General features: G+C 51.7%; 1 protein-coding gene across 9 annotated transcripts; it reads left to right on the top strand.

Moving 5' to 3' along the window:
* The first annotated feature begins 4,275 nt into the window (after window positions 1–4,275).
* Grep1 (glycine rich extracellular protein 1) lies at window positions 4,276–23,945 on the top strand. Of its 9 annotated transcripts, XM_048789303.1 has the most exons (27): window positions 4,280–4,410; window positions 5,747–5,776; window positions 5,895–5,924; window positions 6,545–6,580; window positions 6,748–6,777; window positions 6,875–6,907; window positions 6,996–7,055; window positions 7,303–7,335; window positions 7,445–7,498; window positions 9,041–9,073; window positions 9,191–9,226; window positions 9,671–9,700; window positions 9,799–9,831; window positions 9,935–9,994; window positions 11,864–11,893; window positions 11,973–12,005; window positions 12,433–12,468; window positions 12,972–13,004; window positions 13,304–13,333; window positions 13,569–13,601; window positions 13,889–13,924; window positions 14,155–14,190; window positions 14,432–14,563; window positions 15,433–15,468; window positions 23,387–23,449; window positions 23,538–23,567; window positions 23,787–23,945. In XM_048789303.1, the coding sequence occupies exons 1-25, from the start codon at window positions 4,344–4,346 to the stop codon at window positions 23,440–23,442; spliced, it is 1,056 nt and encodes a 351-aa protein (XP_048645260.1). In that variant the 5' UTR covers window positions 4,280–4,343; the 3' UTR covers window positions 23,443–23,449; window positions 23,538–23,567; window positions 23,787–23,945. The 9 variants fall into 9 exon arrangements, 5 of the variants coding, with proteins under 5 accessions (XP_048645259.1, XP_048645257.1, XP_048645258.1 ...); XR_007342623.1 differs by lacking the exons at window positions 23,538–23,567; window positions 23,787–23,945 and adding an exon at window positions 12,860–12,888; XR_007342622.1 differs by lacking the exons at window positions 23,538–23,567; window positions 23,787–23,945 and adding an exon at window positions 12,860–12,888 and having other exon boundaries at window positions 13,304–13,380.
* Window positions 23,946–25,665: the final 1,720 nt, after the last annotated feature.

The raw sequence follows: 25,665 nt of genomic DNA, 5'->3' as shown, positions 1-25,665 counted from the left end.
TAAACAAGAAATATTTTTAATTCAACAGCATGTTTCTAATGGACATTTTACTGTGTGGAGAAGGGCAATAATATAAATGCAAAATATTATAAATAAGCACAGTTAGCAGATAAACGGTCAGGCTGTGTTGTCAGGGAATTCAGGACTGCAATCCAATCCTACTCTGCCAGCCTCCACCAATGTAAAATGGGATAATAATAACAGCTTCTGTCTCCTTGGGGGAAATAAGCACTAGCTGAGAAAATGCACGTGAAGTGATTAGTCCCGCGGCCTACTCATTTTTCATAGCAAGCAACACACACACACACACACACACACGCACACGCACACGCACACGCGGCGGGGCAGGGGGGGGGGGCTCGCTCCTGTGTGGTGTTTGGCATTTTTCAAGGCAGCTCTCTGGGACAAAAGGAAGCCTCTGGAGGAAAAGGGCCAATACTCCCCACTCAGCCAGGGCTCACAGAGACATGACAGCCCACCGAGCTCTGAGCCAAAGCGCTGGGAGGGGCCTCTGTCGCGGAGGAAAAATTCAGACTGGATTCCCGGGTCGCGTTCGCACTTCCAGGAGAGTGCCGCGCTCGCCCCCGTGCGTCCGGCAGCCGCAACAACACCCAGAAGCGGGCCCCGCCCATACTCTCCCAGAAAGGCGAGCTCACTCTCACAGGGACGCTAGAAAGGTGAGGAAACGACGACCTCGAATGGAAACGTGGAAAACTTAACGAGGAAGAGATGGCTGTGATGGCGCTTCTGGGGAACTGCCACTTTGTGGTTGCATGGTGTTCGCCATGTTGTGCATTTACGTCTTCTGTGCTCTTCTCTATGAATGCCGTGTTTTACACTTGCATAAAGTTTTACCCTCTGCGTAAGGCAGGTGGGTGGGGAGAAGGGGTTAATGGGGGTCAGCTTTGCACAGTGTGAGTGCCTGGGGACTGCTCCAAGGGCGTCCTAGAAGCAACTGAAAAGCTGAAGCTCAGATTTGGGCTAAAGAGCTACCCAGAGCAGAGGAGCTGGTGATCCAAGGGGCCAACAACACAGCTGTGGGCGCAGAAGTGTCTGCCCACAGGCGCCTGGCTGCCCCCACCCCCAGCTGTCCTCCCAGATTCACATCCTCACAGGTGCTGCTGAGGTCAAGCAGCTGATTGGGAGTCCCTTAACACTGGCTGTGCCATCTTAGGGAATGCACTTCCAGAACCTTGATCCCGCACTTCCTGCAGCCCAGCTGTCTCTTTGCCCTTGGCTCCCACCCTAGCCCCTCAACATTGCTCCTCTGTTCAGAGGCTAGACTCTGTCCCCCTTAGGCCAGGGTACTGGGTCACCCAGGCCAGGGCTCTTTCAGGGATTCCCTGGCCCTCTAGTCCTTGTGTTCTCAAGCTAGCTCTGCCAGGGTGGAGCTGGGAGTGAGCCAGAGCATTGACTGCAGGGGGCCGGGGGCAGGAATTGTGGTATTGCAGGTCCTACGCAGCCCTCAGGCTGGCCCATGGAGCCATGAGGCATTTTCCACAGGCCCATGCCAGCACCCAGGCAGCCTGGCAGTGGCCAAGCAGGAACTCAGTCTGCACCTCCTGCATGGCCCCTACCAGTTTTCCCACCTGCCTCCTCCTGGGCCAAGATTCCCTGCCACCCTGCGGGAGCCCTGGGTGTCTACATGTCTGGGTGTCTGGGTCTGCCCAGAGGGTCCTTGGCTCTCCCAAGTTTGAAGCAGACTGGCACACTGGACCTGTAGCCTGCCCAGAAGAGTGCGGAATGAGGGGCTGGGATCGTGGCTCAGCAAGTGTGGCAAGTGCGAGGCCCTGGGTTCGAGCCTCAGCACCACATAAAAATAAATAAATAAAATAAAGGTATTATGGGGCTGGGGATGTGGCTCAAGCGGTAGCGCGCTCGCCTGGCATGTGTGCGGCCCGGGTTCGATCCTCAGCACCACATACAAACAAAGATGTTGTGCCCGCCGAAAACTAAAAATAAATATTAAAATTCTCTCTCTCTCTTTAAATAAATAAATAAATAAAGGTATTATGTCCAACTACTTCTAAAAAATAAATGTTTTTCTTTTTCTTTTTTTTTTTTTAAGAGTGTGGAATGACAGAGAGCAGGGGAGCTGGACCTGGGGGCCCTTGGACTGCCCAGGTTCAGACTCCAGCCCCATCACTTAGGAGTTGTGCCATGTGAGGCAGATACCGTTCTCCCTCCCTACCTGTTTCCCCATGTGTAAAACGAGGATTGGTCCTAATAGCCCCGAATCCCTGGTGCTCCTGCTGTTTTCATATCAGAGGAAAGTGACAGCTTCAGAAAGGCCAGATTCCTACCCAAGGTCCCTGAACGGATCTCGTGGGTATTTGCACACCACCTGAACCCAGGGCCCAGCTTCTGCTAACCACCAGGCCATTCAGTTGCCTTTCATGGGGAGACTAGGGAACCAGTGCCTGTAGCCACAGCGCAGTGGCCTGGCAGGAAAGTCTCCCCAGGGAGTTCTAGTACATCATTCCAACTGCCCTGGGCTCTTATGCAGTGGTCCCTCCCCATAACTATGGAAAGTTCAGCCTCCTGGACAGCAAGCAGGACAGGAGGAGGGCATGTGGGGTACTGTGCTGAGGCTATGGCTGAGGTTGAACCCACAGGGGGCCTGGTACAAAGGTGGTCTGTGGGCTGGGCCTGTAGCTCAGTGGCAGAACGCTTGCCTAGCAGGTGTGAGGCACTGGGATTCGCGTGAGGCACTGGGTTCAATCCTCAGCACCACATAAAAATTAACAAATAAAATAAAGGCATCTACAACTATAAAAAAATTTCTTTTTTAAAAGGTGGGTCTGTGAGGGGTATAAGCATGGCCACATGAACTCTCGTGGGTGTCAGCCCTGGGTGGGAGCCTCCTGGTCAGGGACAGAGCCACAGTCGGGTACAGCTCAGAGTGAGGGGCAGAGAGGAGGTGAAGGACCAGCTCAGTGCTGGGGCTGGTCTGTGGGTGAGGGGTGCCTGGCACTAGCCCTGCCATCTACCGGCAGCAGAATGAACCCTGTAGAGGAGGCAGGCTCAGGAGCCTCGTGCTTCAGGACTCCCCCGAGGCCTTTCCTCACTGTAGCCATTCTCCAGACATCCTCCTGCCTGGCTGCCAGGTTGGGCACATGTGCCTCCTCAGCCAGTGTGCCAGGCATGGCAGGCTGGCCCGGGGATGGGCTGAGCAGACAGGGTGTGGGGCCTCTGGACTTGGTCTACGGGCTGGGGGCTGAGCAATGCCATCCCCTGCCAGCTCAGTGGGGTCCACAGACTCCTTGGGGGCACCTCCACCCCAGCTCTTCCAGGGTTTGCCTCTGCTGTGTACTCCGTACTTCTCTCTCTGCCAGGCTCTCTATGTCAGCCTGGCTCTAGGCCCCTCTTTCCAACCTCCTCCAAGAATGAGGGCTGCAGCCAGTCCCCAGGCACTCTCTGCAGCCAGTGCTACACATTCTAAGTAGTGGACCATGAGTTTGTTCCCCAAGGTTAAAGTCAGTGCTGACAGCTGAGGTAAGACAGGAGGGAGGCCCACCTAGGGATGGGCCTGGGCCTGAGGTCCAGAAACAGCAGGATTCACCCAGCATGGTGGTACACACCTACAATCCTAGCCACTGAGAAGGCTGAAGCAGGAGGATTGGAAAATTTTAGTGGGGGAAAAAATTAAAAAGGACTGAGTCTGCAACTCATGGTAGAGTACCCTGGGTTAAATCCCCAGAGTGAAAAAGAAAGAAAGAGAAGGAAGGCAGGGAAGGAAACAGCAGGACTCAGCCAAGCTGAGCGTGGGGTAACCGGTGTCTGTGTGTCCTGGTCTCCTGAGGCGGTCTATGTAGTCTCAGGATCAGACCAGAGAGCAGCTGAGCTCTTGTGGACATGGCTGCCCTTAGCTGGGCATCTGATACACTGTTGCCTCCCTGCAGAGTTTGAAACACTCTGTCACTGCCCCTTTCTCTGGGTAACACAGTAACTCTTTCGGCAGCTTCCCTGACAGACATGCCCACACTTCTGGTACTGGCTCCCACCCTGTCCCCAGCTGTGTTTGGGTTGGGCCTAGGGTGTCACCCTGGCCCTTACCAGCTGCCAAAGTGGGGCAGGTGGGGGAGACATCTGATCCTCCAGGCCTGGCGCCAGGACCCAAGTCACTGATAGGGTGGAGGAGCCTGGGGGGCCAGGTGGGAGGCCTCTCCTGTCAGCACCCATGATGGATGAGGGGTAGGGCCTGGAGGAGGGCCAGGGGGCTAGATGCTTGCTGAGGGGGAGAAGCGGGGGGCTGGCCTCCTGGAGTCTTCAGAGTCTCTGCCTCTCACAACAAGGGTGTTTAAAGCTCCAAAGGGTGCCAAGCCTTCTCACTCCCTGGCATCATGGGCACCTGGGCCTTCCTCGCGGCCCTTTTCCTTCTCTGCCTGACTTCTGAGAGCCTACAAGGTGGTGAGGGCTAGGTGGCTGGGAGGGGAGGGGAGGGTATGGGCAGCTGCAATTGGGGCTGGGGGTCAGGTCAAGTAGGGCATGGGCTAGATGCTGGGGTTCCAGAGCCAGCAAGGGTCAGAGTGTGAGAAGCCTGGGTGACAGGGAGTTTGGATGGGAGATTCAAGGACTGAGGGACCGAAGCCTTGGTCTTGCTCCCCCTCGGCCAGGGGCCAGCCCTGAGCAGCAGCCCCCTCCTCCCCTAGGGCTGCTCCTACTCCCTCCTGGCCCACAGAAAGCTAAGAAGCCACTCTTAGTCGGGGGATAGGGCCCATCTCTCCCATTCCATGGGGTCTGGGAGGTCTCTGGGGATGGCCCCAGGTGCTACCCAGCTCTGGGACTCCAGATGTGGGGCCCAGGAAAGCATGGGGTCCCTCCGTGTCTTCCTGGCAGCAGTACTATCAACAGTCAGCTCAAGGGTAGAGAATACAGACACCTTGGGCTCTGAAGAGTTGGGATTTTTTTTTTTTTCCTCTAAGAACATGGCAAAGTTATTTGAAGCTGGTCTTGAGGGCAGGCTGTGACAGGAGAGGGGTGGCATGTCCCCAAGAGGCAATTGGGACAGGAGAGGGACTAGGTAAGCTTCAGAAGCTCAGGGGCTGGGGGAGTGGGGCTTAGTGTCATGGACAGGTCTTCACTTCTGGGGTGCTAAGGGTGGATGGGGGTGCTCCATGAGACATGGTGCATTCAAGGTGCCAAGGGAGAGGTGGAGGGGCTTGGGACAGGAGGGGGTGGTGAGAGTTCCAGGAATGGAGGAGAGTCCAAAGACCCTCCAAAGAACTGCAATGCACGGTGGCACATGCCTGTACTCCCAGCAACTCAGGAGGCTTATGGGGGAGGGTTTAAAATTCAAGGTCAGCCTCATCAACTTAGGCCCTAAACAACTTAGTGAAATCCTGTCCCAAAATAAAAAATAAAAAGTGCTGGGGATGTGGCTCAATGGCAAAGTACTTCTGGATTCAATCCATAGTACCCCCACACCCCGCCAAAAAAAAAAAAGAAAGAAAGAAAAGGAATGAGACCCTCAAAACTAAGATTGGAGGGGAGAAGTATACGAACTGATGAGGAAAAGGGCAAAATGGGCTGTCCCCCAGCCCCTCAGAGATATGGCTTAAACACCTTCCTCCATATCCAGGGACCCCAGCTTCAGCTCATCTGCCATCAGACTGCCTACCTGGCTCTCTGTCCTTACCCTTCCTGTGACCAGCAGGCAACTGAGCCCCAGAGAGGGAGGGGTGGCGTGCACATTTGTCCCTCTTTGCCCCTTCCTAAGTTACCCACTTTCTCCCTGATCCCACAGGCTTTGGGAGCCCAAATGGCTACCGACAAGGTAACACAGACTGAGGGGTGGGCATGGCAGGCTACTCCCTGTCCTCCAGGAGGGTGCACTGCACCCCAGTTCCTGCCTCTCCTGCCAGGCTGGATTCAACCTCTCATTTCCCTCACAGGCTACGGCACCTCCAGTGGGCTGGGAGCAGGTGAGGACCAGGTCAAGAGATGGGGAGTCTGAGGAACAGGGGCAAGATGCTTCCTCCCTCCCAGCTGGGAAAGAGGAGACGGGCAGGCAATCATCTTAGAAACCTAAGGGGACAGAACTGACCTCCTCTTGTCCCCAAGCTGAGAAGAAGGAAGGAAGGAAGGAGGGAGGGTTTGCTTAGAGGCCTCTGGCAAGTGACACTCTACCTTTCTCTGATCTGAGCAGAGTCCCCAAGGCCTGTTGTTCAGAATGGCTATGGGCCCAGAGGTGGGGTTCTGGGGAGCCCCTGACTCAGGGGCTCCTGGGTTTCTCCCCCAGGCTTCAGAGGGGGCACTAGCCGATAATCCCAGCAGTATGGGAGACTAAGGATCACAAGTTCAAGGCCAGCCTCAGCAATTTAGTGAGGCCCTAAGCAACTTAGTGAGACCTTGTCTCAAAAAAAAAAAAAAAAGGCTGGGTATGTGGCTCTATGGTAAAATGCCCCTGGATCCAATCCCTGGTATCAAAAATAAATTTAAAAAGAGGGGGTGCTAAATGTGAGGATGCAGTTGAGCCCTGCTCTGGCTCAGCTCTCTTTCTCCCCATCTTTCTCTCATACCCCACCTTAATCTGTCTCCTCAGGATTTGGGAAGGGGAACCAGCTAAGATCCCAGCCAGGTGAGAGTGGGGAGTCCAGGGGTCACCCCCAGGGGGTCCTCAGAAGAGAGGGACAGCACTGAATAGTTGTGGGGACAGGGAGACTTTCAGGTGTGCTGGTTTCTGGCTTGGTCCAACCTCAGCTGGGACCCCGCACATCTCCAGCTCATGTCCCCTTCTCCTCGCAGGCCCTCCAGCTCAGAAGGGCTATGGAGCAGGTAGAGGTGGGACCGGGGGCAGCCTGGAGCCAGAACTAGAGGGATGTTCCTGGGAGGGGGGCTTCTGAGACCATCAGCTGATCCTCATCCCTCTCAGGCACTGGAGGGAGTGTGAAACCTCAGAGGCCAGGTGAGTCTGCCTCAGACACTGCCTGTCCCTCCACACCTCTGTGAACCTCCCACATTCTTCCTGACTCCCCCTTGCCCTGTCTCCCTAGGGTATGGAAACAGGTATAGGCTGGGAGCAGGACCCATTCCAGGTGCTGCAGCCCAGCCAGGTGAGGTGGTTCTGGGGGTGTGGCTGGTCCCAGGCCTCAAGGAAGGAAAAACTGGTGGTTCAGAGAAAGTGGGCAAGAGGGGACTCAGGGTTTCTGATGTCCAGTGGGGAGGGGAAAACAGGTCCTCCGCAGGGACCCAGATACCCCCACTTCCCCCAGGCTCTTAGCTCAGAATGGCTATGGAACGGGGACTCTGGGAAGGAGGCTGGGTCTCTGGCCTCCCTTCATCTCTCATTTCTCTCCCCAGGCTTTGGAGCGGGTATGAAGCCCCAGAAGCCAGGTAAGAGCCTGCTCCATGCCTGTCCTCTCTCAAGCTCTCGCCACCTTTGTCTCTCTCCCTTTGAAGCTCTAGTCCCTTCCTTATTCTTCCCTCTGGCTCTGCCTCCCAGGATATGGAACTAGGATGGCAGCTGGAGCCTTCCCAGGGGTGGGAGCCCTGCCTGGTAAGGACATCTGGGACCCAGAGGGGAGAGAGTTGGGTGGTGGAGGGAGGGCAGGAGCTCAGCCTCTCCATTTATCCCAAGCCTGGGAGCAGTTGGGAAACCTCCAAAGCCAGGTGCAGGGGAGCCCTGCCTTGCCCATGTCTTGACTCCATCCTGCTCATTTCTGTCTATGCCCCCCCTCGTCAGCACACCCCAAGCCTTACAGCCCTCACTTTCTCTCCAAGCTTTGAGGGCAATCATGCTTCTCCAGGAGCGGAAACCCTGCCAGATGAGGGTAGCTGAGGTAGGGCTCAGGAAGGCACAGGGGAGGAGGGTGCAGGATCCCACCCTCACCTGGTGTGGTGGCACAGGCCTAATCCTAGTGACTCAGAAGGCTGAGGCAGGAGGATTGCAAATTACAAACAGCCCCAGCAATTGTGCAAGGTCCTGTCTCGAAATAAAAATTTTAAAAGGTCCAGAGATGTGGCTCAGTGGTAGAGCATCCTACCAATGAATACTGGGGATTCATTCCCCAGTACTGAAAAAAAGAAAAAAGAAAGAAATTCTCCATTTTTATTTTTTGGGGAGGGGGCAGTTGGGGTCAATATCAATGTCAAACTCTTTCTGTCTCTCCCAGCCTGGGAGGGTGTGCAAGACCTCCGAAGGCAGGGGAGCAGAGGGCCCTGCCTTTGCTGTATTGTCTCTGTGCCCCCATCTCTCCTCGTCCCCATCTCTGCCACTGTGTTACAGGTCCCTTCATTGGCCTGCTGATGCCCTTCCAGAGTTTGGGATGTGGTCTTGGGACTAGGGAGGGGTTTCCAAGCTGCCTGGTAGTCATGCTCCCAGAGGCAAGAGCTGCTGGGGACATGGCACACAAAGGCCTGAGACAGGGACACCACAAGAACTATCTAAACCACCATGGGGGCTGGGGATGTGGCTCAAGCGGTAGCGCGCTCGCCTGGCATGCGTGCGGCCCGGGTTCGATCCTCAGCACCACATACAAAGATGTTGTGTCCGCCGAGAACTAAAATAAATAAATAAATATTAAAATTCTCTCTCTCTCTCTCTAAAATAAAAAATACATAAAATAAAAAATAAAATAAACCACCATGGCCTGGCCCACACTGGCCTGGCTCCAGCCTCTGTCTCTCTCTCCTCACAGACCCTGCCTCAGAACAGCCATGCACTTGGTAGGGGAGGGTGGGGTGAAAGGGGGTCTGGGCTCAGGGCTCGGGGCTCCCTTACCTCAGGACTCCCTCTCTTAAGCATTGACGCAGGTGTGAAACCTCAAAAGTCAGGTGCTCCCTGCTCTGTCCCAACATACCTGTCTGCTGCCCCTCATGTACTTGGCCAGGCCTCCCTGCCTCTTTCCTGCTCCATCTCCCAGGGTTTGGCAACCGCAATGGGCTTGGAGTCCAGCCAGTAAGGGAGGAGGGAAGAGGCGGACCTAGGGGAAGTCAGGACCTGAGAGATTAGAAACTTGATTTCTGGGGGAAGAATAGTGGGTTGGGTGGGATCTGCCAACCAACCAACATGGCTCAGCCCCTCTGCATCTTCCCCTAGGTCTGGGAGGAGGCATGAAGTCTCAGAAATCAGGTGAGCAGAGACCTGATCTCCCTGCCTCCTCCTTGGCTCCATTCACCCATCTATGGCCTTGTCCCACCTCCACCAAGTCCTCCCTAATCCTCTCCTTACATACCACTTTCCTTCCAGGATTTGCCAATGGAAATGCCCTGGGGGCCCAGCCAGGTAAGAGCAGGAGGGAGAGGCAGGGCCTCCCAGCTAGGCTTCTAGAGATTCACCCAATCAATCCCAATCAATCTCCAGAGCACATCCCTGACCAAGTTGGCTGAGGCCTGTGGATGGCATGCACATTGGATTTGGCCACTTGGAGGCCACCAGGGATGTGTAAGAAAAGGGTTGGATGGGTAGCAAAAGCAAGAAGGGCCTGGGGAGCCTACAAGCCATGTGTCTCCCCCACCTTCTCACACCTGTCCATGTCTGGACCCACTGGGCCCACCCCACAGGCCAAGAACCAAATATTCAATTGCAGACCATGGTCAGGATTGGGAGAAAATCCAGAGTGAGAGGCAGGTCCAGGGGGAAGGGCAGAGGAAGCCAGAGGCTGGCCAGTCCTAGCCATATTCCCACCTTGGTGCCACTCTGATTTCCTGTGTCTACCCTTCTTTGTAGGTTCTGCAGTTCTGAGTGGCTTTGGAGCAGGTAAATAAGGGATGGGATGGTGGAGGGGAGCCCAAGGCTGGGTTTCTGGCAGGAGTACCAGACACAAAAAACCCCTCACCTGCTCGTCTCTCCCCCAGGCTTTGGATGGGGTGGAAAACTCCAGAAGCCAGGTAAGGCCATCACTGGGCCTGTCTCTGTCTTACTTTATCTACCTGCACTGCACTCCTCAAGGTCCTGGATCTCCCTTTATGCTCCTTTGCTCTGTGTCCCCAGAATTTGGAGTCAGGAATGGACTGGGAGCTGTGGCCTTCCCAGGAGCTGGAGCCCAGCCAGGTGAGGCACTGTGGTTGTGGGAGCATGGGGTTTCCATAGAAGGGGTGCTGATGCAGAGGCATGACAGTCTCCTTTTCCCCAGACCTGTGGGAGGGTTAATACCCCAGAAGCCAGGCAAGGCCCAACCCCTCACCACCCAGCTTCTTCTCATGCAACAAGCATTCATTCAACAAACCAACCCATGGACCACACCTGTTCTGTGCCAGCCAGGGCTGGAACTGGTCCTCTCAGAACCCAGAGCCCACTGGGGAGGCAGACAGAATGACAATGTGGAATACAGTACAGGCCAAGGCTGCCCATGAGGGCTGCCTGGGAACTCTGTGTCCCCAGAATTTGGGAAAGAGGGAGCCACAGCCAAGTTGGAGAGAGGTGGCCAAGGCACATTGAAAAATTGGTGAGGGCTTGACTGGGGCACTGAAGAGAGGCCCATAGAAAAAGGATACAGGCTCTAGAAATAGCTCAGGTGCATGTGGCAGGAGCTAGTCATAATGAGGGGAGGCCACTTTTCTGGCTGGTCAATGGGTGGTAGTGACACTCAACGAACCAGGAAGTTGGATATGTCATCTGGGATACCAGAGGGGCTGTCAAGGGCCCACCACAGAAGGCTGGGGACCATCACCTTCCAGGGAATGAGCAGAATAAGGGACCTAGAAAGGGCCTAAGAAACAGGAGGGAAGACCAGAAAGTGAGGGGTGGCAGAGGTCCAGGAAGGATAATGGTGGGGAGCATCAAGGGCACATTGGATTTGGCCACTTGGAGGCCACCAGGGATGTGTGAGAAAAAGGTAGCAAAAACAAGAAGGGTGTGGGGACCCTATAAGCCATGTGTCTCCCCAACCTTCTCACACTACCCTGGACCACAGATGGCATGATTGGTGTTGGGGAGGGTCAGGAGTGGCAGCTGGAGTAGAGCTGGAGGGGCCAGGCATTGGGGTAGGACTTCAGAGACAGGCTGAGATCCTCAGAGCCCCTTTCTCTCCTTCCACCAGGACCTATAGTTCAAAATGGTTACGGACCAGGTAGGAGCAGTGCCAGGGTTCTAGGGAGGCCAGAGATGGGGACCGCCAGGGCCCTCACCTGCTACCTGTCTCCCCTCCAGGATATGGAGGGGGCATGAAGGCCCAAAAGTCAGATGAGCCCTGCCCTAGCCAGTCTCTCTGCCTCCCCCATACCTCGACTTCCCTCCCCTCATTCACACAATCCTCCCTCTGTGGCCCAGGATTCAGGAACAGGCACAGGCTGGCAGCCCAGCCAGGTACTGGGTGGGGTTTGGGGGTGGGGCCTGCACGTCCACAGCCTCTGCCCCCCAGGCCTCAGAGGTGCAAGGTTGGTGGTCTCCAGAATCCGTGGTTTCTGGTCTGACTCTGAAGAGGGCACCATAGGTCCTTTGCCCCCTGCTCATCCCTCCTATGTCCACAGGGCCCCTAGCTCAGAATGGCTACAGAGCAGGTACCAAGGGGCTGGGAGAAGCTGGAACCAGGATGCTAGGGTTCTGGGGTGGCTCTGAGATGGTCTCTCCTGGGTGCCTCACCTTCCCCCTTCTCCTGACTCTTTGGAGAGGGTGTGAAACCTCAGATGGCTGGTGAGCTAACTCCTGCTTGTGTTTCTGCCAAAGTTCAGAGCTCTCTTCCCCCTCTCTTTCCACCCCCACCTGCCCCTCCCAGGGGTAATGGTGATGGGTTGGAGCCCAGCCAGATGAGTGGTGAGCCTACTGGCAGCCTACTGCTCCCATCCTGGACCTCAGGAGGGCAGTCAGTGAGAAATTTAGGGGTCTAGGAGGAAGGCTCAAGAACTCCAAGGCTCTAGCTTTGGCCAAGAGGGGGACCTTCACCTCAACCTGACCCCAAGTTCCCCCTTCCTCTTTGCACAGGCCTGACAGTCCAGAACAGATTCACAACAGGTAGGGACAGGGATGAGTAGGGAATGGGGAAACTGATATGGGACCCCAGGACGCTTACCTGCAACTATGTCTCCACCAGGCTTTGGAGGGGTCATGAAGCCCCAGAAGCCAGGTGAGTCTTGCTGGGTCATCTCCGTCCATGCACCCCCAAAGCCATAAGTGCCCCACCACAGCTCCCTCCCTCTCTTTAGGGCATGGGAATGGGCTGGCAACCAGGGCCTTCCTTGCAAAAAGAGCCCAGTCAGGTGAAAAGACCTGGACAGAGCCCCCTAGAGGGTGAGGGCAGGGACCAGGAGGGCAGAGCCTGCTTGGATTGTAGCAGTTGGGGGTCTGGCCCTGAGCTCAGCCTCCATGTCTCCACAGGAAGGGCAGAAAGTAAGGGATCACCAGGGCCATGGGTGTGAGGGGATGACAGAGGCCTGGGGGGCCTGAAGTCTCAGAGCCAGATGAAGGTGCCCTCAATTAGCCCCTACCTGTCTCTGTGACTGCCTCCTGAATCCCCCACACCAACCCCAAGCCTGTTCCTGTTTCTCCCCCAGGTTACGGCAATAGAAACGGAATGGGAGCTGGCCTAGGTAAGGGCTGCTGGGCCTTGGCCCTGAGGTGGTGTTGGGAAGTGGGGCAGGCAGAGAGAAGAGCTGGGGACAGAGAAAGGGGCCAGTTAGGGGCTTGAGAAGAGGTGGCTAGACACATGTTAGCATCTCTCTCCTTCCCTACTTCTCAGAGTGGGGGTGAAACCTTAGAAGCCAGGTGGGAGAGCAGCCTTGTCCCTTTTCTCTCTGTCCCCATTGCCCTTGGCAATAAACAAACTAAGCTGGGTCTGTACCCTCACTCCTGCTTCATGAGTGGAAGGAAATTTGTGGGGGAAGCAAGGGTCACTGGGAGGGGAATTAGGGAGACACCAAGTGACCCTAGTCCTGGCCTCATCACCCAGGCCCAGCTGTTGCATTTCCCTCTTCTCCACAGGCCCGCAGCTCCAAATGGCCATGGACCAGGTAGGGGTGGAGCTGAGGCTGTGGGGAGGCCAGAGACGGGAACCTCATCTAGGGTCCTAACCTGGTCCCTGTCTCTCCTCCAGGCTATGGAGGGGGTGCAAAGCCCCAGAAATCAGGTGAGCTCTGTTCTAGCCAGTCTCTCTGCCTCCCCCAAACCTTTTTTCCCTCTTTCACACCTACCTCCAACTCTGCCCTAGGATACAGGAATGGGAATGGGCTGGGGGCCCAACTGACCAGTGAGGGGGTTTCTGTCTGGGGTACCCTGTTACTGTCCCCTTCCAGACCTCCCAAGGGATGTCCAGGGGTTTCTCCAGGATTCTGGTTTGTGTACTGACCCTGAATGGGGGAACCACAAGCTATTCCTGCCCCAACTTAGCTGGGGTATCAATGCCCTGCTTATCCCTCCCTCACATAGGTCCCCCAGCTCAGAGTGTCTATGGAGCAGGTACTGAGAGGCTGGGAGAGGCTGGGGCCGTGGCCAGGAGAAGGGAGGTGGGTCCCAGGCCCTGTCTGAGGGCCATTTTGCACCTTAGTCTTTCTCCCTCTACCCAGGCTCTTCAGTTCCCATAACTCTGGGCCAGGTGGGCATGGTTGGGCACAAGAAGGTTCCAGGGATATGGAGGAGAGGCCCATAGTGGGGGCATCCTGGATCCCTCACCTCCTCTCCATCTCTTCTCTAGGTATTGGGGAAGGCACACAGCCCCAGAAGCCAGGTAAGCCCTTTCTCTCTACCTTCAGAAACTGCCCACTGCCCTTAAGGCCCTAGCCCTCCCCAGCCCACCTGACTCCACAGGTACAGGAATGGGCTGGGCGCAGGAGGCTTCCTGGGGAAAGGGGTCCAGTCAGGTGAGAGGGTAAAGAGAAGGGAAGGAGGGGCAAGGTAGTCCTGGGGAGGGACAAGATCTGCCTATCTGCCATTCGAACCAGGTAAGTCCATTTCTGTTCCTCTTCCTGACTCTCCTATATCAGCCCCTTCCCTCATGGCCTGTTCTCCTCCCAGGGTACACACCAGGGAATGGCCAGGAGCTCCCACCAGGTGAGTGCAGGGGGCCTCAGCAGGGAAGAGAGAGAGAGGCAGAGGGTTCACTCCTAGGGAGGGGCTGTTGGTCTGAACAGGCCTCTGGCTTCTCCAGCCCTGGGTGTGGGCATGAAAGCTTGGAAGCCAGGCAAGTGAGGAAACTACCCATCTCCGTCCTATGCCTCTCCTGCCCCTGCTCCAGACCCCACCCCCATCCTGACCCTCACTTTCCTACTTTTCTTCTCCAGGATATGGCAATGGAAATGGGCTGTCGACCCAGCCAGGTGAGGCCACTGAATGGGCCCTTGGGGGATGACAGGTAGGGTGGGCAGACCGCAGGAGCTCTTGGCCTGTGTGACCCTTGGAACTAGGCTTTCCCCAGCCTGGCAGAGGTCTCCCCTTGGATGCTGTGTCTACCTAGCAGCCACCGCAGGTTGGTGGCTTGGTCTGGCCTGAGCCCCCTGGGCAGCCTATGGCACAGATGCCTCGAGCTCACTCCCCTCTCTCTTCCCTTCCCCCCACTAGGTCCTTGCAGTGGGGGAGTCATTCCACTGCTCCTCCCCAGGCCTCCCACTCCAGGAGTTCCTTCAGATAAAGGGGGTGGCTGGAGCCAGGAATCCCAGCCCTCTCCCCTAGTGCAGAATGGCAAGTTCCCAGGTCAGTGTAGAATATGACTGACGTGGGGGGCCACAGGGAGGTACTTGTCCTGGGAGGGCCTGGGCTTGGCTCTGTGTCCTGCTCTATCATGTCAGCTGACACCAAGGCAGTGACTTCTCACACACTGAATCAGCTGAGGAAAAACCTGGCTCTGGTCCTGGGCGTCTGCCTTTGTCCCTTGGCCCATGGCAGGCTGCAGCCTTCTCAAGCCCTGTGCTAGGCTCACTCCTGCTCCTGCCTCCCACCCCAACTTTCTTCCTAGCACCAACCCCAGCTATCCAGTGGGGCTTAAAACCTCAGAAAGCAGGTAGAAGTCTCTCTGCCCTCAGGCCCCACTTCTCAAAGGGACAAACCCTCCACTGGGCCTACAGCCCCTGTCTCCAAGCCAAATCAGGGTCCTCCTCCATCACTTTTTTTTTTTTTTTTAATGAGACAGGCTCTAAGTTGCTGAAGCTGGCCTCAAACTCCCAATCCTTCTGTTTAGGCACCTAAGGCTAGGGAGTCCCTCCTAGAATGGATCTTCCATCCCTCTTGCTATTTTCTAAGCTCTTTCCCCCTGGTTCTGTTGTCTCTGGATAGGGAGATTCCCTTCTTCCTTCTCAGAGTCCCTTAGGTTCATACTTGCTCCTCAAGGAGTTAGGGAAAGTCTCTGTCTTCCATCACTGACTTCCATTCCCCTCACAGGCTACCAGCCTCCCAGTGGCTCCGTACCAGGAGCAGAACAGGGTGAGGAGGCTCTTCAATGCACTCCTGCCTTGATTCCCCCCTCACACTTCCACCTTCTCCCTACCTCTCCTGCCTTCTGTTTGCCCAGGAAGAGGGGAGGCAGAGGCTGGGCCATCCCTGACCCTTAGCTTCCTCTCCCCCAGGCTTTGGTGGTGGTGACCTCCAGCTGCAGGAAGTTGGTGAGCCCTCCTGGCCCGACCCTCAGGTGGAGCTGGCTTCTCCCTTATGGCGAGCCCCCTACTACTCCTCTCTCGTCTCTGCTGCTTTTTTTATTTTCCTTCACATATTTGCTACCTGCTGTGCCATAATGGTGGCTGGAACTGTGAGTGATCCTGTGTCAGGTGAGGGTGTGTCTGAAGTCATGGGAGAAGAAGGAGCAGCTTTAGAAGCTGCCCAGAGGGAAGTCAGAGGTTTCCAGAGGCAGCAGCCGGAATTTGAAGTTGCACTCTTGTTCCTGGACGAGGATGGTGGGAGAGACCAGGCAGTGGAGTAGCTGAGATGAGCCCTCTCCAAGTGGCCTCTGAGTTCTGAGTTAATCTGCCTACCTTTCCTATCACTAAAAGTTGGTCACCTGACTCCCCATGCCATCCCTGACTCCACCTGTTGAGAGCCACAGCCAAAGGGGCCCCAGCAAACTTCCAGCTGCCAGCAAACTTCCAGCTGCCGGCTGATGATTGGCTCACAGCGGCCCCAGCAACATCTAGCTGATTGGCTCCTCGGCCCCAGCAACATCTAGCTGATTGGCTCCTCTGCGGTGATGCTCATTGGACTGTTTCCCTGCCCTTTCAGACCACGGAGCTGCTCATTGGGGGACTTTTTTTGGCTCCGCCCACGTGACCCAGCCAATCGGCCTCAAGAGCAGGAGGATTGTGGGAGGTGGAGAGAGGCTTGTGTGGGAGAGAGAGGCTTGTGGAAAGCCAGTGGTGGCAGTTGAGGTTCTGAGGATTTTTCCTGAGAGGCTGTTTTGTTTGGCGTGTGTGGTTCTAAAAATAAAGTTAGTTTCTTTTGACAAGTGGCTCCTGATTGTGCCCAGCCAGACTGCGGCATTTGGTGGCCCGTACGGGGAGCGACTGAGGGTAAGTGAACTGCTGGCCCCTGAGGGCAGGGCAAGAGGATGGGTAGCCATTTTAAGATTCTTCTTTTGTTATTTTGTTTCACTTTTGTTTTAAGTTGCCTGTCCCTGGAGATGTGTAAGATGGAAGAAAAACCGCTCACATCTGAGGAACAGATAGGGAGAAAGGACGGATGGACATTTCAGGAGGCTATTATAATGATTTTGTGTTGTTCCAATTTTGTTTCACTCAGTTTCAGTTTTGTTAGGCGTTATCTTGTTGAGTTGTATTATAGTAGAAATACGGGATCAGAAATTAGTAAAAAACAAACTGAAAGAGTGTTAAGTAAATTGTTAGAGGAAGGAGGCATCTCAGTAAAATCAAGAACAATCAGGGCATACGTTGATACAATACAAAAATGTAGCCCATGGCTTTTTAAGGAGGAGTTGTTAAATATATCACAATGGAACCATCATGGTGAAGATTTAAAAAGAATAGAAAAGAAAAGCCCAGGGACTCTGCCAGTTGGCACATTGCCATTGTGGACGTTCATATCTTGTTTGCTTAGTCCAAAGCCTTCAGTTCAGACAATGGTAGAGGAAGAAGAAGACATAATGATTCAAGTAAAAGAGAAGGTCTCTCAAGTTAGTCAGACAGAGGAAAAGATTCAAGTAAAAGAGAAGGCCTCTCAAGCTAGTCAGACAGAGAAAGAAAGTGTAAAACAGAAAAAGCCATCAGGGGGAAAGTTACAACAGGAGACTGCTACTAACACCTTTCTATCACCAGAGGACGTAAGTGTCCAACTAACAAGGCCACCTCCATATGCTGGGAGGTCCCCAACCCCCGCAGTTGATAGTTGGGATCCTGAGACAAGATCTCAAATATTAACATGCCCTGTATTTGAGGCAGGAGGGCAGCGATTTTACCAAGTTTTAAATTTCAAAACAGTGAAGCAGCTAAAAGAGGCTGTAACAACCTATGGTCCTCAAGCACCCTTCACTGTAAGCATGGTCGAATCCATTAACAACTTGAACATGACGCCAGCAGATTGGGCTAATATGTGTAAAGCTGTGCTAAATGGAGGACAATACCTGTTATGGAAGGTTGCCAATGAGGAATTTTGCAAGGAGACGGCTAGGCGAAATGCAGCAGCTGGTTATCCTCAGAGAAATCTAGATATGTTGTTAGGAAAGGGACCTTATGAGGATCAGCAGCAACAAATTGCATATGATCCTGGTGTATACGCACAAATTGCTGCAGATGCAATTAAGGCATGGAAGACTTTACAAGGACATGGAGGTTTACAAGTTCAATTATCTAAGGTAATACAAGGAGCTAATGAACCTTATGCTGAATTTGTAGATAGGCTTATTCAAACAGCTACCAGAGTTTTTGGGAATACAGAACAAGCAATGCCATTACTAAAACACCTGGCTTATGAGCAAGCGAATCGTTGGTGCAGAGATATCATTAGACCATGGAAACATGAAGATTTAAACACATATATTAAATTATGTAGAGACATTAATGAACAAGAGCAAGTCGTGGCAGCTGCAGTAAAACAGGCTTTAGATGCCAGAGACATTAATGAACAAGGGCAAATTGTGGCAGCTGCAGTAAAACAGGCTTTAGATGCCAGGCCAAGAACATGCTACAATTGTGAACAAACAGGACATTTTAAAAGGAATTGCCCCATTGGAGGAGGGTTTAACAAAACTAGGTATCAAAGGAGTAGAATACCAGGTATTTGCCCACGATGCCGTAGAGGGAGACATTGGGCTAATGAATGCCGTTCTCAAACCACCATAGAGGGTACTCCATTATCAAAAAACGAACAAGGACCAGGTGTTTATCCACGATATCGTGGAGAAAGGCATCGGGCTCCATTGCCAAAAAATGGACAGGGGGGCCCAATGCTCCGGGGCCCAAAACCACAAATATACGGAGCACTGGAGGAACCCAGCAACCCCATCAGGGTAGTGCCCAGGACACATTGTCCATCAGATCCCTCATCAGACAAACCAGAGGGAGCGCAGGGTTGGACATCTGCGCCTCCGCCAGAGCAGTACTAACTCCAGAGATGGGAGTTCAAATCATTCCCACAGGGGTGAAAGGACCTCTTCCCAAAGGAACAGTAGGCTTATTATTGGGACGCAGCTCTTCTACTCTAAAAGGACTTATGATAAGTCCTGGGGTAATTGATCCCGATTATGAAGGTGAAATAAAAATTATAGCCAGTTCTCCAAAGGGTATATCAGTAATTTCACCAGGAGATAGAATAGCACAGTTACTAATAATACCCAGCCTACATGATAAATTTTCCAGTCGTACTGTAGAAAGAGGTTCCAAGGGATTAGGCTCCACAGGTGTAGATTGGGCTATGCTTTCTTTAAATTTAGATTCTCGCCCCATGCTAAAACTAAATATTCAAGGACATGAATTTAATGGGCTACTGGATACAGGTGCAGACCTTAGCATCATCTCTCGTCAAGAATGGCCAAAACATTGGCCATTACAACAAGCCACTCAAACGCTTCGAGGCCTAGGAGTGGCGACTAATCCCCATAGAAGTGCAATGGTATTAGATTGGAAGGATCCTGAAGGATGTGAAGGAACTATACAGCCATATGTATTGGATCATCTTCCCGTAAATTTATGGGGACGAGATGTCCTAGATCAATTAGGTTTGACATTAACAAATAACATCAACCAAAATGCACCCACTATTATGACTAGACAAGGTTTTAGGAAAGGAAAAAGATTAGAAAAACAAGAACAAGGTATAGCAGCACCAATACAAATAGATCAAGGAACAGACAGACATGGGTTGGATTTTCAGAAAGGGCCACTGAGACAATAAAAATTACTTGGAAATCAGAAAGACCAGTATGGGTTCCTCAGTGGCCCCTGACTAAAGAAAAGATACAAGCAGCCCATGACCTGGTCAAACAACAATTAGCAGAAGGACATATACAACCTTCTGTATCTCCCCATAATACTCCCATTTTTGTCATCAAAAAGAAATCTGGTAAATGGAGATTATTGCAAGATTTAAGAGCCATTAATAATGAGATGGTTATTATGGGACCTGCTCAATCAGGGATTCCTCAATTGTCTGCTTTGCCAAAAACCTGGTATGTTTTAGTTATAGATATTAAAGATTGTTTTTTTTCAATTCCAATTCATCCTGAGGATAGTCCACGTTTTGCATTTACTATCCCTGCACTGAATCATGAAGGTCCTGATCAGAGATATGAATGGAAAGTACTCCCTCAAGGGATGGCTAACAGCCCAACTATGTGTCAAATTTATGTTAACAAAGTAATCCAGCCACTTAGAAATCAAAATCCTGAACTACAAATATTTCACTATATGGATGATGTATTATTAGCACACAAAGATAAAAACACATTGCTAGAATGTTATGCCACACTTACAAACTTATTAAAAAATTATAATCTAGAGATAGCAATAGATAAAGTACAATTAAATTTTCCAATTAATTATTTAGGAGTTCTATTATCCTCAACCATGGTCCGTCCACCAAAAATTCAAATACGAGTAGATCAACTCAAATCACTTAATGACTTTCAAAAGTTATTAGGAGACATAAATTGGATAAGGCCTTATTTAGGTATACCAACAGGAGAGTTGGGACCTTTATTTGATATCCTAAAAGGTCCATCAGATCCAAATTCACCCCGAATGTTAACGCCTGAAGCAAGAAAGGCATTAAAAATCATTGAAACATATATGGAAAATATGCATTTGGATAGAATTGATATAAGTTTGCCTTTATTATTTATTGTACTACCAACAAAAAATATTCCTACAGGAGTATTTTGGCAAGAAGGTCCATTATTATGGATACATTTATCTTATTCTCCTAACACTATTCTTACTAGGTATCCTGAGGCTGTAGGACAATTAATACTCAAAGGAATAAAAGCAGCAAAGGGAGTGTTTGGAATTTCTCCCAATAAAATTATTACTCCATATACTATGAATCAAATTGATGAGTTAGCTAATGAGTTAAATACTTGGGCAATAATCATGTGCAAATCTAATGTTTCATTTGATAACCACTTACCATCTAATCCTTTATTGTCTTTTTGGTCATTGCATCCTGTAATTTTTCCAAAAATGACAAGAAAAACACCTATCATGAATGCTCCAAATATATTCACTGATGGGTCAAATAATGGTACAGCAGCAGTAGTTACCCCTGATCAAACTTTTACATTTTTAGTACCCAAACAATCAGCTCAAAAGGTAGAGCTTAATGCAGTTTTACAAGCTTTTGTGATGTTTAAAGATTCTGTATTTAATTTATTTTCTGATAGTCAGTATGTAGTTAATGCTATAGTATCTCTTGAAGATGCTGGTAGGATTTCCCCTTCTTCTACTGTTTTCTCTTTGCTTTCCACTATACAAAGTCTAATCTGGGACAGAAAAGATCCATTCTTTATAGGACATATCAGGGCACATACAGGATTGCCTGGAGCCCTTAGTTTGGGCAATGATTTAGCAGATAAAACTACACATGACATACATATTTTCTCTACACTAGAAGAAGCTATAAATTTTCATAAAAAGTTCCATGTCAATGCTAATACTTTACAAAAGCGTTTTAAAATAACTAAGGAACAAGCTAGACAAATAATAAAACAATGTCAAAATTGTGTGACCTTTTTACCACAAGTTAATCTTGGAGTCAATCCTAGAGGATTGATACCTAACCATATTTGGCAGATGGACGTCACACACTTGCCAGAATTTGGAAAATTAAAATATTTGCATGTTACAGTTGATACTTCTTCTGGATTTTTGATGGGCTCCCTTCATGCCGGAGAAAAAACTAAAGATGTTATAGCTCATTGCTTACAAAATTTTGCCACTGTGGGTGTTCCAAAACAGTTAAAAACAGATAATGCCCCTGGTTATACTTCTACCTCTTTTAAACAATTTTGCTCAACATTTGGCATTACTCATATAACAGGAATCCCATACAATCCACAGGGACAAGGCATAGTTGAAAGAGCTCATCAAACTATTAAAATGTACTTATTAAAGCAAAAAGAAGGAATTGGGAAGGGGTATATATTCCCCAAAGATAAACTTAAAATAACCCTTTTTACTCTAAACTTTTTAAATTTGGATTCATCAGGACTTAGTGCTGCGGAAAGGCATATGTGTCCAAAAAATGTACATAAGCCCAAGGTACTTTGGAAGGATATTCTAACAGGACAATGGAAAGGTCCTGACCCAGTAATTGTCTGGAGTCGGGGGTCTGTTTGTGTGTTTCCACAGGGAGAACAGCAGCCGATTTGGATTCCAGAGAGATTAACCAAGGTCCTGACCCAGTGATTGTCTGGAGTCGGGGGTCTGTTTATGTGTTTCCACAGGGAGAACAGCAGCCGATTTGGATTCCAGAAAGATTAACTAAAGCGATTTCTACAGACCAAAAAGAAGATGATTTGGCTCAAATCCATAACAACTGATATCCAAAACTCCAGTTTGGCTATTCTTACATCTGCAACAGAACCAGGATGCTTTTTTCAATATCTATTTTATTATTGCCCTTTGCCATATCATGAAGTTCTATTTTGTTTTTTGAGCTCATACAGACCTAGGTTAATGTTTTGCTGATCAGTTCTATTTTTTGACTATAGAGTTTTTAAACATTGCAATGGAGATTTCACCTGTAAAAAGTTATAAGGCCTTTACTATAATGTTATGTGTTGTATGTATTATATTATGTGTGCACACTTGTGTTTTGTGTTATATGTTTGAATGTATGTATGTCCATATATCATATATGATGAGCGCTCATGATAAAATGGATCCAAATATTTTTTTTTAATTCACGTGATTTAAATGGTTTAATTTAATTGGGTAAACAGCTGTTAAAGATTGTTTTAATATGTGAACACAAAAGAAGGTTAACAGATCTGTTTGTTTACTTTCACCTTTCCTTTTCATTATATTTAATAATTCTCTTAAAGATAATGTAAATTGTTAAGAAAATTGTTTTCTTTTAGTGCCTTCTGTAATGTTACATAATTTTTTCTTTAGCCATTATTGCCAGAATTCCTATCTTCATCCCAGTGCTGGTGAAGTCAAAGATAAAACCAATCTACAGCTTCTACAATAGCCATCACTGAACTGCTTGCAGAACTTGCCTGGACACATTGTGAGCTCACCTGTATGCATTGTGAACTATCTGTTGGTGCAGCGACTTGTGGTAGTGTTGGGGTATTTTTGCTGATGATGTCATCGGTGGTACAATTTTTCCAAAAGGAGCCGTCAATTGGCTTGGTGTATCTTCCTCCCTTCTGCTTGTCATGATCGTCCAGCTAAAATTTGGGGGCCAACAGAGGTGAGGCAAAGAACCTCACCCCCCCGCTGGTACAAAGACCTCTCCACAGGTGTGGCTGTATACTGGACCGGTAGTCAGTGACGGGTAAGATCCAATTGCAATGGTACCAACCTAAGGACCATATGTACTATTGGACAACCTAAGGCAGGCACGGTCCCTAAGCCACATGCTTGTTGTTTAAACAGAGAGGGGGAGATGTTGAGAGCCACAGCCGAAGGGGCCCCAGCAAACTTCCAGCTGCCAGCAAACTTCCAGCTGCCGGCTGATGATTGGCTCACAGCGGCCCCAGCAACATCTAGCTGATTGGCTCCTCGGCCCCAGCAACATCTAGCTGATTGGCTCCTCTGCGGTGATGCTCATTGGACTGTTTCCCTGCCCTTTCAGACCACGGAGCTGCTCATTGGGGGACTTTTTTGGCTCCGCCCACGTGACCCAGCCAATCGGCCTCAAGAGCAGGAGGATTGTGGGAGGTGGAGAGAGGCTTGTGTGGGAGAGAGAGGCTTGTGGAAAGCCGGTGGTGGCAGTTGAGGCTCTGAGGATTTTTCCTGAGAGGCTGTTTTGTTTGGCGTGTGTGGTTCTAAAAATAAAGTTAGTTTCTTTTGACAAGTGGCTCCTGATTGTGCCCAGCCAGACTGCGGCATCCACCCTCCAATCTGTCTCCTGCAGGTTTTGGTTATGGGAATGATGCTCTGGGCACTGGGGTCTCCCTGGAGGCCTGCTGAAAGCAAGGTGTGGCAGGAGTCGGGGAACTGGGGTGGGGAATGGGTGTGCTGGGCCCAGGGCTTTTCTCTCTCTGAAGTTCTCTCTCCTCCTCCAGGGTTCCCTGAGGCCAACGACTTTAAGAATAGTGAGTCAACCCAAGGGTCAAGATGCAGCCCAGCAAGGGGAAGGGACAAGCCCAGGGGCTGGGCTGGAATAACTAGAATCTCCTCCAGGGCCTGCTGGGGAGGCTCTTGTGTACCCCAATGTGGGAGGCCATCCTGGCACGTGATTTGAGTTACCTCCCTGGCTGGGTGAGAGGTGCTTAAACACATCTGTGTTAAAAGCATTTCCCACCCTTTCCCAGGTCCCAGGGCTTGTCCGTGCAGAGGCATGCCTGGCCACTGACCTGAAGACTCAATCATTGTCCTTGACCTTGGGATTCTGCCCCCCTTAACCTTCATTGGATGGGATTTTTCCCTGGAATTTTTTGTTCCGCAATAAAAGCTCACTCCCTGGCATGCTCTCCCTCTATCGCTAGTCTCTTCTGTAAACATTAGGTGGCTAGAGGTGGGAGCTAGGAGAAGCCATCTAGGAGCTGGTGTTAAAGATAATGACAGTCTGTCTCTTTAATTTAAAACTCCCTAGTAATTTCTTATGAACCTACCTTCTTTCATGAAGCCCGCGCTGGTCGTATGACAGACCCCAAAGCAGCAGCTTCAGCCCCCTAAGCAGGCAGTGAGAAACAACTTGTGGGAGCCAAGGGTCTGGGAGTGGGTGGGCCTCTGAGGACATGGTGCGATGGGGTCTCCCAGGAGTCAAGCTCTGGTAGGCAGGGGTGCCTACACCATCTCTCCTCCTGCAGAGCTCCCACAGCACCCAAGATAGAGGGCACTCCCCCATCTGGGGGGGGGCCCTCTAACCTGGGTGTCGGGGGTGGGGGGAAGCTCGGATACCAAGGCATCCAGGATAGCAGGCACTCCCCTCTCTAGGGGGGAGGTCCCTCTAACCTGGGTGTGTGTGGGGGGAGCTCCGATACCTCGGCACCCAAGGTAGCGGGCACTCCACCAGCTAGGGGGGAGGCCCCTCTAACCTGGGTGTGGGGGTTGGGGAGAAGCTTGGATCCCATGGCACCCATGGTAGCAGGCACTCCCCCCTCCAGTTGGAAGGCCCCTCTAACCTGGGGGGGGACCTCAGATACCATGGCACCCAGGGTAGTGGGCACTGCCCCCTCTAGGGGGGAGGCCCTCTAACCTGGGTGTTCTGGGGGGGGACCTCAGATACCACAGCACCCAGGGTAGCGGGACTCCCCCCTCTATTGGGGAGGCCCCTCTAACCTGGGCATTCTGGCGGGGGAGCTCAGATACCAAGGCACCCAGGGTAGCGGGCACTCCCCTTTCTAGCCGGGAGGCCCCTCTAACCTGGGTGTTGGGGGGCGGAGCTTGGATACCTGGGCACCCAAGGTTGCGGGCACTCCCCCCTCTAGGAGGGAGGCCCCTCTAACCTGGGTGTATGTGTGGGGAGCTCGGATATTATGGCTCACAGGGTAGCGGGCACTTCCCCCTCTAGGAGGGAGGCCCCTCTAACCTGGGTGTGTGTGTGGGAGCTCAGATACCATGGCACCCAGGGTAGAGGGCACTCCCCTTCTCTAGGGTGGAGGCCCCTCCAACCTGGGTGTCGGGGGGAGCTGGGATACCATGGCATCCAGGGTAGAAGACACTCCCCCCTCTAGGAGAGAGGCCCTTCCAACCTGGGTGTGTGTGGGGGGGGGAGCTCGGATACCAGGGCACCCAGGGTAGAGGTCACTTCCCCCCCTCTAGGGAGGATGCTAGGGGAGTGCTCTGCCACAACCCCAGCTGTGGGAGGCCAACCTTACGGGTGACTGAGTTACACTCCCCAGCTGGGTGCTGAGGCGCTCAGTCACAGAAATGGGTGTGTCTTGCTACAGCCCCATGGGTGAAGCTATGCTCACCTGTTCCTTTGTAATATAACCCCTTGCCCTGTTTAGGATAGAATCTTCCATGGAAGTGCCTTGTGTGTGTCCCCTCCTCTTACTGTGCCCTTGGGTGTGGCCTACCCAGGTGTCAGTCAACCTGCTGACAGTGGACATCATGAAGATAGACTCAGCCCCTGAAACCTGACCCCTTGCCTCATTTGAATAGCTTCTCCTCAATAAAAGGGGTCAGCCGTGCTCTCTCTCTCTCTCTCTTTCTGCGGACCCTTAAGGTCAGAGGAACCGTCACAGC

This window comes from Marmota marmota, unplaced genomic scaffold, assembly GCF_001458135.2.
Source record: "Marmota marmota marmota unplaced genomic scaffold, marMar, whole genome shotgun sequence".
NCBI classification, from domain to species: domain Eukaryota; kingdom Metazoa; phylum Chordata; class Mammalia; order Rodentia; family Sciuridae; genus Marmota; species Marmota marmota.
This window is presented reverse-complemented; position numbering and strand designations above follow the sequence as displayed.